The sequence below is a fragment of the Lemur catta genome, chromosome 17, assembly GCF_020740605.2.
Source record: "Lemur catta isolate mLemCat1 chromosome 17, mLemCat1.pri, whole genome shotgun sequence".
NCBI classification, from domain to species: Eukaryota; Metazoa; Chordata; class Mammalia; order Primates; family Lemuridae; genus Lemur; species Lemur catta.
The window spans coordinates 21,406,297-21,423,508 of NC_059144.1; the positions used below are offsets into that span (position 1 = coordinate 21,406,297).

The 17,212-nt window shown below is 42.5% G+C and overlaps 1 protein-coding gene and 1 long non-coding RNA gene across 3 annotated transcripts in view; both read left to right on the forward strand.

Moving 5' to 3' along the window:
- The first annotated feature begins 10,213 nt into the window (after positions 1–10,213).
- On the forward strand, positions 10,214–11,891 carry LOC123622368. The gene is made up of 2 exons (XR_006729484.1): positions 10,214–10,319; positions 11,521–11,891. It is a non-coding gene; the product is annotated as an uncharacterized LOC123622368 (long non-coding RNA).
- A 2,049-nt stretch (positions 11,892–13,940) lies between these two features.
- SAMHD1 (SAM and HD domain containing deoxynucleoside triphosphate triphosphohydrolase 1) overlaps positions 13,941–17,212 on the forward strand; it is a 46,457-nt gene continuing 43,185 nt past the window's right edge. The window contains exon 1 of one of the 2 annotated variants that reach the window (XM_045528630.1): positions 13,941–14,319. In XM_045528630.1, the coding sequence (XP_045384586.1) occupies positions 14,010–14,319 (310 nt within the window). In that variant the 5' untranslated portion in view covers positions 13,941–14,009. The remainder of the gene's footprint in view (positions 14,320–17,212) is intronic. The other variant, XM_045528631.1, reaches the window with a different exon arrangement.

A 17,212-nucleotide genomic window follows, 5' to 3' on the forward strand; every position in this document is an offset into this window, starting at 1 on the left:
AAACCAGGGATATTGCTAAATATCCTATAATGCATAGGGCAGCCCCCCACAACAAAGAAGTATCTAGCCCAGAATGTCAATAGTGCTGATCCTTGAATCAAGTGTTTATAAACACCTCACTATCTTAAAGCTCTACACTTTAAGAGAGTGGTAGCAAGGATAGAAGAGGAACCAGAGAAGGTCACCAAACTGTGGGCATGTATCCCAGTCAGAGATGGCTTCATAAGGAAGATGACTTTCCAGAAAGGATCAATAGTAGCAGTTTCCAGGTGGGGTAACTAACATACATGTGAAGTTATTTGACATCAATAACAGTCTCTTAATATGTTAAGAAGAAAATGCCTGAGAGGTTTCAGATCCTATATCTAGTCAGTGGTTCCATCAAACTTCCCAATGGTAAGAACACTTTTGAGGGCTTATTAAGTGTACAGGTTACTAGGCCTGTCCCCTGTAAACTGATTCAATGGTGTGGCCCAGGAACAGTTTTGTTTACAAGCATCCCAGGCTCTTGTCAGTGAAGTTTGAGATGTGCCTGTCTAGGGTTCAGCAGCAGAGCATAATGGCCAAGAGTATAGAGATTCAGGTTCAAATAATCCTGGCCACTGCACCACCAAACCAAGTTGGACTTCACAATTTACTTCCCTCATTTAGTCATGAACACTTCAGGTTACATCTCTGGAACTATTTTAAGTTTCCTTGGCTGTAATTGTATTGATAAATTCATTTTTTAAACAAGGCAAATCGGTTTTCATTACTGCCTAAGATAGTTTATGTTTCTTCAATTTAGACAATAATATGACCACTAATTATAGATTTTTTTATTACATTTTAGCTGTGACGTTGAGTATTTAATCCTCAGCATGGCTTTAGTTGGGAATATAGAAGACATTTTTTAAAATGTGCATTTACTATCACTACAGCAATACTTCACCTATTATTCATAACACATTTTTTCAAAAGATCTAATCATAAGTATAGATATCCATGTCATAGAGTACCACATATCCTCGTTTAGAACCTATTTTCCTCTTATTTTGCATAGTTGTACCATTGATGGTGGGTGGGCTGTTAAAGGCTTACATGTATATGCAAAAGAAGTGGTGTGGGTACAGCTGAGACAGTGACAGTGATAATAGTGGGGATAACGGGGTTGGGAAAGGGAAGACAGTTGAGAGGACTTGGTATTTATTTAATTGGATATGAAAGATAGTGAGAATTTAGGGATAATTATTGGTAAGTTTACGTTAAGGAAGTTAATTCTGTGAACTAGATATATCAGGATACTTTAATGGCATAATGAGTATTTGACATTCCAGTTTTTTTATATTGAACTTGAGGGATAAAAATTGATAATGTTAAAACCTGCTATATCTGACAGTATCTTTTTTTGCCTATGAAAATAATACAGATTTAAAAACACACACACAAAATTGATTAATTATAGAAAATTAGCTGGATGCAGTGGCACGTGCCTGTAGTCCCAGCTGCTCAGGAAGGCTGAAGTGGGAGGATCAATGCTTGAGCCCAGAAGTTCGAGTCTGGGCAACACAGACCCACAGCTCTTTAAAAAAAAAAAAGATGAAAATTACATTCACTGTAGAAAAATTAAGAGTACACATAAGCAAAAAAGAAAACCCTGTATTGCTACCGTTCAGACGTCACCTGTTTTAAATTTTTTAAATTTTTATTACAATTATTTTTTACCATCCTAGCACTCTGGGAGGCTGAGGCGGGAGGATTACTTGAGCTCAGGAGTTTGAGACCAGCCTGAGCAAGAGACCTCGTCTCTACTAAAAACAGAAAAAATTAGCCAGGTGACTAAAAATAGGAAAAAAAAATTAGCTGGGTGTGGTGGCACACACCTGTAGTCCCAGCTACTCGGGAGTCTGAGGCAGGAGGATCACTTGAGCCCAGGAGTTTGAGGTTGCTGTGAGCTTGGCTGAAGCCACAGCACCCCACCCCGGGCAACAGAGTGTGACTCTCTCAAAAAAAAAAAAAAAAAAAAACAATTATTTTTTACCTGAAGGAAATTATACAACTCTTAAATTGTATAATATGATGAATTTTCTAGCTTTATTGAGGTATAATTTACATACAATAAGATTACCCATCTTAAGTGTACAGTTTAATGAATTTTAATAATTATATGTAGTTTTGTAACTACCACCACAAGCAATATATAGAATGTTTCCATCACTCTAATTTTTCTTGTGCCCTTTGATCTCCTTCACTGCCCTCCCCACATCCTCCCCACCACATACCCAGGCAACTGTTTGTCTGTTTTATGTAACTATAGTTTTGCCTTTTTTGGAATTTCATATAAATGTATATATGCACAATAAGTAGTCTTTTTTACTTGAGCTCTTTCACTTAGTGTGCTGTTTTTGAAATTCATCTATGTTGTATGTATAAATGTTTCTTTTCTTTTTATTGCTGAGCAGTATTCCTTGGTAGTATACCACAATTTATTTGCCAGTTGATGGACATTTGGGTTGTTTCCAGTTTTGGGTTAATATGAATAATTATGAACATTTGCATGTAATCTTTGAACATATATTTTTATTTCCCTTTAATTTCTTATGAGTTGGATTACCGGGTTAAATGATAAATATGTTACACTTCACAAGATACTGCCGTATTCTTCATCAAAGTGGCTACGCTAGGTAGATAGTGAGGGATTTCCGCTTTCCTAGGAACAAAGGCAGGTGCCCATCTTGGTGCTGCCCCACCTTAATCCTGCTCCAAGCAACTCCCACACCTGGGAAGAAGGAGGAATGCCCTGCCCATATGCAAAAGGTGGAATTCCCAGGTGTGGAATTCTCCAGCCGGTGGGCCAGGCAGCCCAGGCACTTCCATCTAGAAAGTGACCTAGAGTAACCTAAGGCTGATTATTATGTTGTTAACTGTCCATCAGAGTGGTTCAGCGGTGACCTCTGAACCATGAGGAGGGCCCAATCCAGACACTGTAAAACAAGACCCCAGACCATTACCAGAGCCCTTTTGTTAAAACAGGGGGGCTGTTCGTCATCTGTGGTGAAGGTATCTTGCTCTTGTTCTGTAAACCTGTATCTACAGCCTGGGTGACAGAATGAGACTGTGTCTCTAAAAAATTAAAAAGGGAAAAAATAAAAGAACAAAAAGAAAGCTCTTGCTCTATAAACCTATCTTGCCCTTCCTCAGTAAACTTCATTTCACGCTTTCCTTGCTTTCGGTGTGTCTGGTCATTCTTTGGCCAAGAGCACCCCAAGAACCAAGAACAGCTAACTATGACCTTACAGCTATACCATTTTGCATTCCAACCAGCAATGTGTCAGACAGAGTTCCATTTGCTCCACATCAAGGCTACCTTTTGAGGTGAATCTTCCCCAACTTGTATTTCATGCATATATTATGTACTTTTTATGTAAAAGTGGTTCATATATATTACTTAATATATCAAGGTCATTTTTGCATTATCTAAATTATACTTGTATGACAATTTTAATGTTTGTGTTCCAATGTGTGAATGTACCATTATTTATTTTATTACTAAACAAGGAAAGATAAAAGGTGGTTTTGGTTGGATTTATTTCAGATGTTGGCATTTGGTATAAATTTTGTCTAGTGAGTCTAATGTTTGCAAAGTTAGGAATCAGGCATTATTTAATCTATAACATTATGATACAAGATTGTTAAAATACTACAGCTATTTCATCACGTAATGAAGTACTACATAGGCTTCCTCACTCCATTTGAGTCTCTGCTCAAGTGTCAGGTCACAACACTTCCTAGACCAACCCAACCTTTTCTATTTCCTTACCTACCCTGTTTTATTTTCCTTCCTGACACTTATAATCTACTCATGTATTAGCTGAATGTGGCACTAGAATATGAGCTCCATGTACGTGGTACTTTTTTTAATGTGGTTTTCCCAGAGTGTAGACTGATGCATAGATGAAATATGTGCTTGGTATTTGTTAAATTAATGAATTGAAGGAGGATGCTTTATATAGTTTTATATAATAATTATGTCATATGGATTAAGCATTTTCTTTTCTTTTTTTTTTTTTTTTCCTTCTTGTTCTTTTTTAATTTTTTAGAGACACAGTCTCACTCTGTCACCCAGGCTGTAGTACAGTAGTGGCTTGATCATAGCTCACTTCATCCTCGAACTCCTGGGCTCAAGCAATCTTCCTGCCTCAGCCTCCCAAGTAGCTAGGACTACAGGCAGGCATCACCATGCCCCACTAATTTTTTTTTATTTTATTGTTTGTATAGACAGTATCTCGGTATCTCGCTATGTTGCCCAGGCTAGTCTCAAATTCCTGGCCTCAAGCGATCTTCCTGCCTTAGCTTACAAAAGTGCTGGGATTACAGGTGTGAGCTACTGAATCCAGCTGAGTCTGACTATGTTAGATACCTATAAATGAAAGCATACATTATTTGTCTTTTTATGACTGGCTTAATTTCACTTAGCATCCATGTTGTAGCATGTGTCAGAATTTCCTCACTTTTTAAGGCTGAATAATATTCCATTATATGTATATACCACATTTTGTTTATCCATTCTTCTGTTGGTGGACTACAAGCCAATTTTTAATTGGTACACTATACCATGTCTTTCCATATTAACCTTGGACTGACTCAGCTTTCTGTAAATATGTCCAGTATTCTGGGAAGTCCCAGGCTGTCTTCTTTCTTTCTCAAGCTTCTTTGTCTTCCTTTCCTCTGGGAAGCATCCTCATTTGTTATCTCTATTTCAGAGCAAATCTTCCTTCCTACCCCTATCACATGTTGCAGTGATCGAGAACAGCTGAGACCACCACTGAACATAGCTAGCGTAAGAGAGCATAGATAAGAACTTGAGCACAAGACCAGCCGCTTTTCTAAAGGTCAGTATATGTCGTGAGGCAGATGTTGAAAGCAACAGCTCACTCTGGGGCAGAAGGCCGCCCTGGGACTGCTTAATGAAATGTCCAGCTGGATGAAAGGCAGGCTTGGCTTGTGGCTCACAGTTAATGAGTTAGTTCAATTGAAGGCTAGAAATAGCTTCTCCTAGATCAATAGCTTTGTTAAGAAGAATGTGTTACTGGAAAATATAAATCTTTACTGTATTCTCTTAAGATCACATGCATGACGTATGTCCTTCTTTATGGTTTAATGATTTCTTGTTTTTGATTACTATCAGAATGGAAACTTACAGCACCTGCTTTTGTATAAGAAAAATTTCTTAAACTTTAGCTTGATTGATAAGATTGTTTTGTTAAGAGAAATAAATATGAGTGAGGAGCTGAGCTCAAGGCTCTTGGTCTGGAGAAGCCTTGAGTCCCCTGACCCCACTCTTTCTTTCATTCATTAACTGTCTTTCTTTATTCCTCCGCGACGCACTGTCTCCAACCCTGGTTGTGGGGCCCGATGCCCGACAATCACACACATGAGAAACTCAGCTTGTGGAAAGATTTTTATCAAAAAAATCACAACAGGCCAGGCGCGGTGGCTCACGCCTGTAATCCTAGCACTCTGGGAGGCTGAGGCGGGCGGATTGTTTGAGCTCAGGAGTTCGAGAGCAGCCTGAGGAGGAGCAAGATCCCGTCTCTACTAAAAATAGAAAGAAATGATTTGGACAGCTAAAAATCTATATAGAAAAAATTAGCTGGGCATGGTGGCGCATGCCTGTAATCCCAGCTACTCAGGAGGCTGAGGCAGAAGGATTGCTTGAGCCCAGGAGTTTGAGGTTGCTGTGAGCTAGGCTGACGCCACGGCACTCACTCTAGCCCGGGCAACAGAGTGAGACTCTGTCTCAAAAACAAAAAAACAATCACAACAAACATTTTTTTGGGGTAGGTAATGTATTATGTAGGGGCTAGGGAAACTTGCCCTCTCCACCAATGAAAGATCAATTTACAATTAAGGCAGATATGAGAGAGAGAAGTTTATTTACCATGCACATGGGGAGAATCACAGGGTGATTACTCAGTACCCAGTGGGAACCAGATATTTTTATAAATGTCTTTTAGAGGGGAGGGGGAGATGAGCAATATAGGTAATTCTGTTTAGGGGCAACAAATTGTTGCTAGGGAGGATGAATGGATGGGGAAAACAGATTGACTTGTAAATGAGTCTCTTAGCAAATTAAATTAACCTGAGAGACAGATATTGTATTTAAAATAATTTGGGCCAGGTCTGGCTGCACTCTTGATTGTTTTTAGTTTTTGTTTTTTTTTTTCCTGCAATATACTGAGATAATGGGGAGGGGAAGGGAAGTCAATTGTTCTTTTGATCTGTCACTTCTGGTTTATGCAGAAAGCCCCTTCCAATGCCTTTTTATCTCTGAAGGGCTTTTAATTCAAAATACTCTTTATACCAAGAAGTCATATTTTGGGATGAAATTTCCTAAACTCATTCAGTTCCATTGACGGTTTTCTCCCTTCACTCAATCTTATTGACTCTCTTTATTCCTTGTCTTTCAAACCCATGCCCCAAATCGCCTCCTGGGAGCCCCCAACTCCTCACCTTTACTGTGACTTCCCTAAGCTTCCCACCTCAAAAGACTTAGCACCAGCTTCCGCCCTCATCCTGAAGGCTCAGTGCCACCTTAACCACTTGCTGAAGGAAAAAGGTCTTTCCTTAAAGGAAGACTGCTCTCTTCCCCAGAGTCTAGTGCCGGTTTTCTCGCTGGTACTCAGAGCATGGGATAGATGGAGGAAACTTCACTTCCCTGCAGCCACCCCAAATGCAAATTATACTTCTCTTTAATATGAATAATTAAGGTGTTCTCAGTCTTGTAAAAAATGTGAATAAAACCATCTTAAATGTTACTGTTTATTGCTCTACTTTAACTCATAATATGGGTAAATAATATGTTTGTTACAGAAATTGCAGCTTCAAAGACCAATCTTCCAGTCCCACCCAAGTTACTGATTTTTAAGAAATTAGCAAAATTCTGAAACAATTTTTCCTGGGATTAACAAGTCCCAAGCACAGGAGTGGTGTCGGACTGCCTTGAGAGGGGTCAAGATAAGGATCAATATGCAAAAAAGCTATTTCACTTTGAGAAAGGTATGTCAAAAAATGATGGAAGGCTTCCTTAACACTTGAATCAATCTGTATTTTGTTAATGATAATGGCACACTTAGGGTAGAGAAATAGATAAGTATGTGTGAGGCTTCACTTTGCATGATATCCTTAAAGATGCAGGGCTCCTGGTAAAACCAGTTCCATAACCCCTCAGAAGCCTGGGGCCCCAAGGTTGGGACCCACTAAGTCAAAATATCCAATGTTAAGTCATCAACTCAGGAGTGGACATTGCATAATACAAACATGGTAGCCATGTGTTTTAGACTGTTAGGACTGCCATAACAAAATACCACATAATACATTAGATGGCTTAAACAACAGGAAAGTATTTTCTACCAATTCTGGAGGCTGCAAGTCTAAGATCAAGGTGCCAATAGGGCTGGTTTCTAGTGAGGCCTCTCTTCCTGGTTTGTAGACAGCTGTGTCCTCATATGACCTTTTCTCTGTGTATAAGCAAGAGAGATCTCTGACATCTCTTTATAAGGACACCAGTAGGGGTGGACATAGTGGCTCACTCCTGTAATCCCAGCACTTTGGCAAGCCACGGTGGGAGGATCGCTTGAGCCCAGATGTTCAAGACCAGCTTGGGTAACATAGTGAGATGCCATTTCTTTTTCTTTTTTTTTTATTTCAACATATTATGGGGGTGCAAAAGTTTACGTTATGTATATTGCCCATGCCCCCCAATCATAGCTTCAAATGTGTCCATCCCCTAGATGGTGCGCATCGCACTCATTATGTATGTATGCACCCATCCCCTCCCCCGCCCCAACATCTGCCTGATACTCAATTAATGTTATTCCTAAATGTGCTCTTAGTTGATGATCAGTGAAACCAATTTGATGGTGAGTACATGTGGTGCTTATTTTTCCATCCTTGGGATACTTCACTTAGTAGAATAGGTTCCAGTTCTATCCAGGAAAATACAAGAGGTGCTATACCACCATTGTTTCTTATAGCTGAGTAGTACTCCATGGTATCCATATACCACATTTTATTAATCCACTCATGTTGATGGGCACTTGGGTTGTTTCCACATCTTTGCAATTGTGAATTGTGCTGCTGTGAGATGCCATTTCTACAAAAAAAAAAAAAAAAAAAGGACACCAGTCCTATCAGATTAGAGTCCCACGCTGATGATCTCATTTAACCTTAATTACCTCCTTAAATGCTCTGTCTCCATATACAGTCACACTGGGGGTTGGGGTTTCAATACAGGAATTGTGTTTGGGGCAGAGGGTGTGCCACAATTCAGTCTGTAATACTGTAGTTCCATTCAGTGAGCAACAAAGAATTTCTTAGAGAAAAAGATCTTTGTGAACTTGGCTGACAGTGGTATTCACTAGAGACAGTAGGACGTGAGATGATGAGGAATTGGACTAGACTGGGCTGGATATAAGCATCACTGCAAGGGGAAAATCAGCCAGATTACACTGGATTTCTGGAGCTGAGTGTCAGATTTTGGAGTTGCAAAGCATTTCAGGGATGCTTTTAGTTACCAAGGAGAAAAAAAAAATCCAAAAATTCAAAAAACGCACACACACACACACACACACACACAAGAAAATTCAATTTACACTGGATTAAAAACTAAGGAAATTTATTGGCTCATGCAGTTGGAAATACAAAGATAGGATGGGATGGACTTTTTGGTTGGTTGATCAGATGGCTGAGTATTCTCATCAGAGATTTGAGGTCTGTCTACAGTGTCTGCTTCTTCATAAAGCTCTTCTAATGGTTTTAGGATACCCGCAAAAATGGCAAATTCCCCTTTTGTTATAACTTAGGGGCTCTCAAGCAAATCTATGTTGGAATAAGATTGGCTGATGCAACTACCATTTGAATTTAGAAATCATGACTGTGTTTGAAATATGAGTTGTAACTGGCTCATAGTGATGAGTTTTAAAAGAATCCATGAGTTATTTTTACCCTGGGATACCCCAGTCCCCTAAGGGAAGTCTGGCCTCTCCTTTATGTGTTTGAGCATCCCGAACCCCAAATATATGGTCACTCCCACCCAAACACTGAGCCACTCACAAGGAGCCACACTACACTGTAGGATGAGATGGCCTCTCTCCCAGCAACAGCTTGTAAGCAATAGATCTCGCATTCGGATTAAGATGCAAAATAGAAAAATGGTTTTCAAGGCAGATCTATGTGCAACCCAGAGCACTTAAAACATGTGTATAACTCTGACTTTTTACCTCTCTAAGCTTCGTTTCCTTATCTGTTAAATGGGTATAATAATACCTGGGGTCTTTGTCCTGGGGGAGTGAGGGGGAACTTCCCCTTTCCCCCAAAAGTTCGCGGAAAGATCAACTCACAATTAAGGCACATTAATAAGAGAAAGAGATTTATTTACCATGTGCATGGGGAGAATCACAGAGTTATTACCCAGTGAGGTCCAGAAATTTTTATACCCTCCTTTTTAGAGGGGACCGGGAGATGAGGAACATAGGTAATTCTGTTTAGGGGCAATAAAGGGTTGCTAGGGAGGATGAATAGATACTTGGGAAAATGAATGGATGGGGGCAAACAGATTGACTTGTAAATTAACCCAAGTGATAGGTGTTATGTTTAAAATTATATGGGGCCTGGATGGGTGGCCCTGGGAGGCCGAGGCAGGAGGATCACTTGAGCTCAGGAGTTCAAGACCAGACTGAGCAAGAGCGAGACCCTGTCTCTACTAAAATAAAAAAAATTAGCCTGCAGTCCCAGCTACTCAGGAGGCTGAGGCAGGAGGACCACTTCAGCCCAGGAGTTTGAAGTTGCTGTGAGCTATGATGATGCCACCACACTCTACCACCAAGACAGAGTGAGACTCTGCCTAAAAAAAAAAAAATTATTTGGTCCAGGTCTGGTTGCATTCTTGATCTTCTTTCCTGCACTATACTGAGATAACAGGGAGGGAAAGGAAGTCACTCTTTCTTTTTCATGAGTCAATCAATCTGGTTTATGCAGAGAGATGGAAAACCCTTTCCAAGGCCTTTAATTCAAAATACTCTTTATAGCAAGCAGTCATATTTTGGGGTGAAATTTCTTAAGCTCCTTCAGTCCAAAACTGATTCTCTTCCTCCTGGGACTAGACCTTGCCCTCTGACCCAAAGGGTAAACATGTGACCCGATTGCGTTAATCATTTTTTAACCTTGTCCACAAGCTGCTGATCCAGGAATGGATGTAGTCTGGACCTGTTACAATTCCCTACAATTTTCTGTTGGAACTGGAGGAGCAGAGGCTTTCTCTCACCTCGACCTGTGGATCTGTAAGGATGGGACCTAAGGGCTGCTTACAGCCTATAGTCCCCATAGTTGGTACCTTCTTTGACCTTATCTCTCACTGCTTCCCTTTTTACTCACTATGCCTCATCCACGTGGCCTCCTTGCTGCTTCTCAACTCCAGGCATACTTCTGCTTCAGGGCCTTTGCAGCGTTGTTTCCGCTATCCGGAATGCTTTTCCTGCAGACCCTGCATAGCTGACTCCTTCAATCTCCTTTGAGTCTCTGCTCAAATGTCACCTTCTACAAAGGTCTATCCTGGCCACCCTATCTAAAATGGTGACCCTATCTTCTTCTACTCCTAATCTCTTACCCTGCTCTATTTTTTTCCATACCAATAACTTCTAACATATAACATAAGTTTATTATTGTTATTTACATTACTGCTCATTGACAGGCTCCCCTCTGCTAGAATATAAATTTCACTAGGACAGGATTTTTGTCATATTTTATTCATTGATGCCTAGAATCAATGCCTTGAGGTGCCTAGAGCAGTGCCAGGCAAATAGTAAGTACCCAGTAAATGTTAATATTTAATGAATGAATGAATGTATTTAGAAACAAATAAGCCTAACTAGTATAATACCTATTTAATGAGGTTGTTATGCAGATTAGAAATTATGGATCTAAAGTAAAGCACAAGTAGAATGTCTGACTCATATTAGGTAACTATTATAATTCAGGATCTCTTTTTTTCAAAGAATTTTCAGACCGGGAGATAAGTTTCTGCATATATGAACAGAAAAAGACTGAGAGAGAACACACTAGAAGGTTATCTTTGGCACTATATGTGTGTATATATTTTGTGTATTTGTTTCCCAAGTTTTCTTTCTTGAGCATTATTTTTAACAGACAAGAAAAACAATTTTTTTTTTAAAGAATTTTGGCTTCACTTTGGGATTTGGGCAGATGAAAAAAAGAATGTCTAAGTTCAGTAAAGGATGAAGAGGAAGTAAAACAAAGAACCAGAGGGTGGTGGTAGCTGGCATTGAGAACCAACAACACTGGTTGAAGAGGAAGCTGTGAATAGATGTGAAAATCACAAGGCTAGAAAGAAATTGCCCAACTTGGCTGGCTAGGGGGAAAGCAGATGGAGAAGGTCAGGGAAGAATTTCTGGGAGTATTCAAGATCATCAGGCAGTAGGCCTAAAATTAGTTGATCTCATGGTTTTTTCTAATTCTAACCAGGTGAGACTGACTTTAGAAGAAGAGAACTTGAGCAGTCGTTTCTTTCACTATGGCCACAGCCCAGGGCCTGTGTCTGGTGGATGCTACTTCCCATGCTGTGGAATGACAATGGAAAAGGACCACCAGGACTGTTAAGTGGAGTAAATGAAGCGGCAAATTGGAAAGAGCCTATACTTTGGAGTCAGGTAGACTGCCTTTGAATCCTGACTCTGTCACTGACCAGCCGTAAGACCTTGAGCAAGTAACCAACCACCTAGGACAAGATCAAAGGCCCCTAGAAAGTAGGGGGTTATGGGGGAAAATAATAAATATGGCATTAAATTATACTCTTTAACAAATAAAATATAGAAAATAAGAGTTTTTAAAAGCAACTGCTGGCCAGGCGTGGTGGCTCACACCTGTAATCTTAGCACTCTGGGAGGCCGAGACAGGTGGATCATTTGAGCTCAGGAGTTCGAGACCAGCCTGAGCAAGAGCAAGACCCTGTCTCTACTAAAAAAATAGAAAGAAATTAGCTGGACAACTAAAAATATATATATATATAAAAAATTAGCCGGGCATGGCGGTGCATACCTGTAGTCCCAGCTACTCGGGAGGCTGAGGCGGGAGGATTGCTTGAGCCCAGGAGTTTGAGGTTGCTGTGAGCTAGGCTGACCCCATGGCACTCTAGCCTGGGCAACAGAGTGAGACTATCTCTAAATAAAAAAAATAAATAAGGCTCCTAATAGCAGTAGGTAATAGGGACTGTTAAACTCATTTCACGGAAGAAGAAACCGAGGCTTAGAGAGATTAAGACACCTGCCCCAAATCACCTAAGCCTGAATTTGAATTCTCAGATACCCAGCTACTCGGAAGGTTGAGGCAGGAGGATTGCCTGAGCCCAGGAGTTTGAGGTTGCTGTGAGCCGTGATGATGCCATGGCACTCTAGCCCGGGCAACAGAGTGAGACTCTGTCTCAAAAAAAAAAAAAAAAAAAAGGCAACTATTTTGAACAACTCAATTGATTAAACTAAAAACCCCGCTTATATCACCATAGGAAACCATGCTATTGGGGCAGGTTTTCTCACAAGTCTTATAAACACAAGTTTTCAAATCAGCCATTTCTGACTTGAGATATAAGTCGTTCATATTTGTTGTCATTTTCTATTTGTTGTCATTTTTACTCCCTTGTTTCAGTTTCACAAGTCTTGGCAACCGTCAGTTCTTTTCAGAAAGTATTCTCATGCTTAAGGTTATGTTTTTCTGAGCCTGGCCTTCTGTGCAGATGGAACACCTCTTTATACTTTCCCTCAGAGGTCTCTGAAAAGAGGGAGCAATTGAAAATTTTGGGTTAACTAATAGAAAATAATTTTCTATCATACCCCCCTTTAACAAGGAATGGTTGGCAAGTTATTAAGAGCATGGACTTTGAAGCCAGGCTACGTTTCCTGGGGTTGAATCTAGGCTTCTTTATTTGCTAGCTGTGGGACCTTGGGCAAATTACTTTTCTCTTTGTGCCTGTTTCCTACATCCTAAGGTTATTGTGATAATTAAATAAATTAATATTTGTAAAACCCTTGGAACAGTGCCTGGCACACTGTAAACCGCTATTTGCTAGGAATAGTTTGCCTCACCAATAGACCACTAGGTCATACCGCTTGATGATAAGCTAATCTGCCTCATTCACCCTTTATCCCCTAGATAGGTCTGTGGGTTGGTTGCTGGGAAGGTGTATTGGCTTTATTAGTAGTAGTGGTTGTCCTTTTACCAGTCAATTGCATGGACCAGTATTTATAGGGAAGTTTGGGCCCTGTCCCAGAGTGGCTAAGTGAGAGGAAAGTGCCCACCATTTTCACTGTTGTTACCACCAGTTAGTAAAAATACTCGAAAGTACATTTTAAGTAATCATACTGGCCACCTCCCTTCCTCTGGGCCAGTATGAAGGGAGGTGGGATGGAAAGAGGGGTTGAGGATTCTTCTTTCCAGGAATCTGTCTCCAGTTGGAAAGGAGTCTGAAGTCTGCTCCTGTGTGTGGAAACCTGAAGACAAGTATCCCCAGGGCCCTTAGTTGGCCAGCAACACCGTGGAACTTGTGAAATGCAAAAAGACACCCTCAATCATTCCAGGGTCTTCTAGTTCAGCCTCTTGCCCATTTTTCTCTTCACTGGAAGGTGCCGGCAGCCTGATGGCCTTTTAGGATTCTTTTAAGTTTGGGGCATCTGAAAACTGGCCAGGAGCAGGCCTGGCGTACTCATTTGGAGGTGGATACCCTCAATTAACCAGACGTGCCCCTATTCGCGAGTGTGATCCCAGGCGCCCTCTTCCCCCGCCCCTGCCCTTTTTTGCGCAGCCTCTAGCCACGCCCTTTCACGTTCGGTCCGGAGGCAGATGAGGGCGACTGGACTGCCATTGCGCCTGCGCAGGGAGCCTGAAGGCTAGATGCCCCGAGGCTGCCTGGCCCCAAGGGCTGAGCTGTCAGTGCGCCTGCGCAGGAGGACAGTAGGTCGGCAATGCTGAGCGGACTCGCTGTCCGCGCCAGGCTGTCAGAGCGCCTGCGCGCCGGCTGGGCGCCGCGGTGCTTGACTGCGCTGTGCCGGCTGCCCAGTGCAGTCATGCAGCGAGCCGAGTCCGAGCAGCCCTCTAAGCGGCCCCGACACGATGGCAGCCCAAGAACCCCACCGAGCACTCCTTCCGCAGCGGCAGGCAGGTCCCCGGGCCTGGAACTCCACCCCGACCACAAGACGTGGGGCCCGGAGCAGGTGTGCTGCTTTCTACAGCGCAGTGGCTTCAAGGAGCCCGGGCTGCTGAAGAACTTCCGAGGTAGAGGGGCTGAGGGGCGCGGGATGGCGACCAGCGGCGGGGGCCGGCCGGACCTGAGGAGAGGCGCGCTGGGGGAGGGCTCCACGCCAGGGGACCTAAAGCCGGGAAGGGAGACTGGCGCGGAGGCACCCAGAAGGGCCGACCGCGGTGGGGGGCGCTGTGTGGGGACGACCTGAGGCGGCGAGCCCTCCGGAGGAGGGGCCCGAGGCGGGGAAGGGAGACCTGACGCGGGAGGCACCCAGAAGGGGTATCCCCCGGGGCGGAGGCAGGAGAAATGGGGGCGCCTGGGGTAGGGGATCCGTGGGAAGGGAGCAGGTTCTGGGAACCTGGGAGGGACAAGTGTAGATTTGGATCTTACTCTGGTGGGTTTCTTCAGGAATTTGTCGCCCCAGCGCTGGACAGGCGAGACTCGGGTACCCCCCCCCCCAACTTTTTTTTTTTTTTTTTAGTTGGAAGGTTTTTTCCCAGACCTCGGTCAGAGGCATGCTGTCTGTCATTCAGGCTCACCAGCCTCCAGAGACCCCTGTCTGCTAACCGCAGCTCCTTGAACACTTGCCACATGAAAGGATGTTCTGGCACTTTTAAGTTTCGGTTCCTCCCTGAACTTGGGGTTTTCCTAAGGTGGAAGGCACTTGCTTAATCTCTGAACTCCCGCTGCCTCCCTTAGCATCTCAGTAGCGCTTAATAAGTGTGTGTTGGCAGTACTTGCAAAGCTAACTGATGGTCACGTCTTGCTCTTTAAAAGCAGTTACCCCTCCTAAATCTGAACGCTGGGGTTCACTTGACCACTGAATCCCCAGCTTTCCACAGTTTGGCCACATGCCAAGGGGAAAGGTATAGGTTGAGTTTTAACCAACACTTACTGGTTCATGTTCGAGCATCCGTCCACTTCAAGTCTACTCAACTTTTTGTGTTGGGCGTGAGACTTAAGCCTTGCCTCATTGTCCTCCGAGATGTTTAATAGGAAGGTGGTTATTTGGTGGATGTGACTTGCAAATTCAGTAAACTTTTGCATTTGTAGGGTGGAGCCCTGTTTGCCTAGGTTGAAGCCTGGGTAGGAGGAACTTTAGTGGTTCAGGATCTAAAGATAGCTTGAATGGGTATGGGAAATGGTGCTTCTCTTTTTCCCTTTCTACTTTTTGTTTTCCTCCACTGCAGGGATGGATTTTTTTCTTTGTCTAACAACTGGTGGGGTGAAGTAGTTTTATATTTTGTTTCCAAATGTGATTGGCTATGTTGTTGGCTCTCTATTTCAGTGGTATTCTGTAGATTAACTCATCAGCCTCCGTAATGATCTGTGTTCTCTTGAACCCTATGGGCCTTCAATTGGTAAAAACTGAACAAGTGTTCCCAATTGCTCATGTCTTTGGGGTGGGGAACCTACAGCCTTCTGGTGTCAGGACTGTTCTTTATTAAGCACCAAAGCAGGCAAGAAAAGCTTCATCTTCCTCTGATGCATCCCTTTTAATAAAAGGATTTGTTTTGTAAAATTTGGATTCAGTCGAAAGGCTGCACTCAACTAACCAGAAGGTCACATGCGGCCTCAAGGCCACAGGTTCCCCAGCCCACCCTCTTTTCCTTACAGACCCCTGAGTTCTTGCTTGCTCTAAAAAAGTGGACTATGCTCCCACCCCCACCCCCACCCCTGATCAGCTTCTCCTGGGGACCGGCTGACCACAGAGGGACACTGTCCTGTTGGACTTAACTGCTCATTTTCCCTTGTTTGTCCAGGTTCCCCTCCAAAAATTCTACTTATTTCTGCTTGTCCCTTCCTTATCTTCTTCTTTTTCTTTTCTTTTTTTTTTTTTTTTTTTTTGAGATAGGGTCTCCCTCTCTCACCAATAGCTCACTGCAACCTCAAACTCCTGGGCTCAAGAAATCCTCCTGCCTCAGCCTCCTAGGTAGCTGGGACTACAGGCATGCGCCACCACACTTGGCTGATTTTCACATTTTTTCTAGAGACATCCCTTTACCTTATAAAAGAACCTTTGTTCTGTTTGATTTTGAGCTGCTTGCATATATCTGAGGTTGGAGCTTTTTCCCTATTGCAGTAGTCCTTTTTTCTAATTAAAATCTCTCTTTCTCTCTCTCTCTCTCTCGGTCCAGATTTTGTTTTATTTGACAAAACCAAACATATGGTACAGGGTCCCTTTCCTCGTGTGGAATACAGCTTCACAAGAACCCTGAAATTAGTTGTTATACTCCACACTTTTTGCAGATGATATGTGTGAGGTGCAAAGGTGTTAAGTAACTTACCAAAGGTGACACTGATAGAAAAAAGCAGAGCTGGATTTTTTTAAGGTTATATAAAGGTCTTTCGACCCACCCCAGAACTCATGCCAGCCATACCTTAACAACTGCTCTCATTAAAAACCATTGGAGGCCGGATGTGGTGGCTCACACCTGTAATCCTAACACTCTGGGAGGCTGAGGCAGGAGGATTGCTTGAGCCCAGGAGCTTGAGACCAGCCTGAGCAACAGCAAGACCCTGTCTCTACGAAAAATAAAAAGAAATTAGCCAGACAACTAAAAATATAAAAATTAGCCAGGTGTGGTGGCGCGCACCTGTAGTCCCAGCTACTCAGGAGGCTGAGGCAGGAAGATGGCTTGAGCCCAGGAGTTTGAGGTTGCTGTGAGCTAGGCTGATGCCACAGCACTCTAGCCTGGACAACAGAGCAAGACTCTGTCTCAAAAAAATAAAAATAAAAACATTGGAGAATATAAACAATATTAGATAATCAACTAAAAGCAAGGGGGAAAAACACTTCAATAGAAAAATGAGTAAAACATAGGAACAGACCATTGACAACTAGCTAGTAAACACAGAAAAAGATGTTTAGTGTCAATAATAATTTTAAAAATACCAATTTTTGATTTGTAGTGGAAAAGATTT